The 1,697-nt window shown below is 46.1% G+C and overlaps 1 protein-coding gene across 1 annotated transcript; it reads right to left on the bottom strand.

Moving 5' to 3' along the window:
- Nucleotides 1-101: 101 nt before the first annotated feature.
- On the bottom strand, nucleotides 102-473 carry LOC132612386 (uncharacterized). The gene has a single exon (XM_060326646.1). It carries the CDS (start codon nucleotides 471-473, stop codon nucleotides 102-104), a length of 372 nt encoding a protein of 123 aa, XP_060182629.1.
- Between the last annotated feature and the right edge of the window lie 1,224 nt (nucleotides 474-1,697).

Genomic DNA, 1,697 nt, shown 5'->3' with positions numbered 1-1,697 from the left:
AAGCGCCTTAGTTAAGGTCGTGGCACGACACTGTTTTTTTAAACACGGGTTGCCTCCCGAGAAGCGCCTGATTTAACGTCGCGACACGACGTAGGCTTTTCTCAAGCCTCTTCTAGATCAATAGTGGTCCTTGCGCAGTCAGTGGCCTCCCCGTAGTAATGCTTCACTCTTTTCCCGTTCACCAAGAATGTCTCATCCGAGTTGGGTCTTTGGAGCTCGACTGCACCATGTGCAGTCACACGAACTACCTCGAATGGCCCGGACCATTTACTCTTCAGCTTTCCACCGAAAATCTGCAGCCTAGAGTTATACAACAACACTAACTGCCTAGGTTCAAAGTCACGAGATTGGATGCGCCTGTCCTGAATTCTCTTAGTTCGCTCCTTGTACATTTTCGCATTTTCATAAGCATGATAGCGAAATTCTTCCAACTCGTGCAGCTGCAACAATATTTTTTCCCCAGCTTTAACCATGTCTAGATTCAGCTTCTTGATCGCCCAGTATGCTCTATGCTCAAGCTCAACTGGTAGATGACATGCCTTTCCAAAAACGAGCTTATAGGGTGATGTGCCCATCGGAGTTTTGTAAGCTGTTCTGTATGCCCACAGAGCGTCATCAAGCTTTAATGACCAATCTTTTCTACTTACGCTCACCGTCTTCTCCAAAATCTATTTGATTCTCTGTTCGATACCTCCACTTGACCACTCGTCTGAGGGTGATAAGCAGTCGCTATCTTGTGTTTCACCCCATACTTGAGCAGCAATTTATCAAAGAGCCGATTGCAAAAGTGCATACCTTGATCACTGATGATGGCCCGAGGGGTCGCAAACCTTGTAATAATGTTCTTTTTCAGAAATCGCGCCACCACACTAGCATCATTGGTGGGAAGTGCAATGGCTTCCACCCACTTCGAGACAGTCTACAGCAACCAATATGTACTTATTCCCCTTGGATGGTATGAAGGGACCCATGAAGTCAATACCCCACACATCAAACAACTCGATTTCTAAGATCCCCTTCAAAGGCATTTCATGACGCTTGGAGATATTTCCGGTTCTTTGGCAGCTATCGCATGCTCGCACAAATTCATGTGCATCTTTGAACAAAGTTGGCCAGTAGAATCCGGACTGAAGTAGTTTTGCAGCTGTTCTGTCACCAGCATGATGTCCTCCATAGGGTGATGAGTGACACTTCTCGAGAATCGCTGAGACCTCTTCCTCTGGAACACACCTTCTGATCAGCTGATCTGTGCCAACCCGGTAGAGATAGGGCTCATCCCACACATAGAAACGACTGTCATGCAAAATTCGCTTCTTCTTCTCGTGATTAGTACCAGGGGGGTAAATCTCACTCACTATAAAGTTCACCATGTCTGCATACCATGGCACCTCAGCTGATTTAAGAGCAAAAAATTGTTCGTCAGGAAAAGTCTCATTAATCACCACTGCTTCATCCACATGTTCCCGATATTCTAGTCTCGATAAGTGATCTGCAACCTGATTTTCTGTGCCCTTTCGATCAAGAATCTCAATGTCAAACTCTTGCAGCAGCAACACCCAACGAATAAGCCTCGGCTTTGCATCCTTCTTTGCAAACAAGTAACGAACTGCCGTGTGATCAGTGTAGACAATCGCCTTCGTGCCCACCAGATATGATCGGAATTTGTCAAAGGCGTAGACAACCGCCAATAACTCCTT

Source organism: Lycium barbarum, chromosome 1 (assembly GCF_019175385.1).
Source record: "Lycium barbarum isolate Lr01 chromosome 1, ASM1917538v2, whole genome shotgun sequence".
NCBI lineage: Eukaryota > Viridiplantae > Streptophyta > Magnoliopsida > Solanales > Solanaceae > Lycium > Lycium barbarum.
This window is presented reverse-complemented; position numbering and strand designations above follow the sequence as displayed.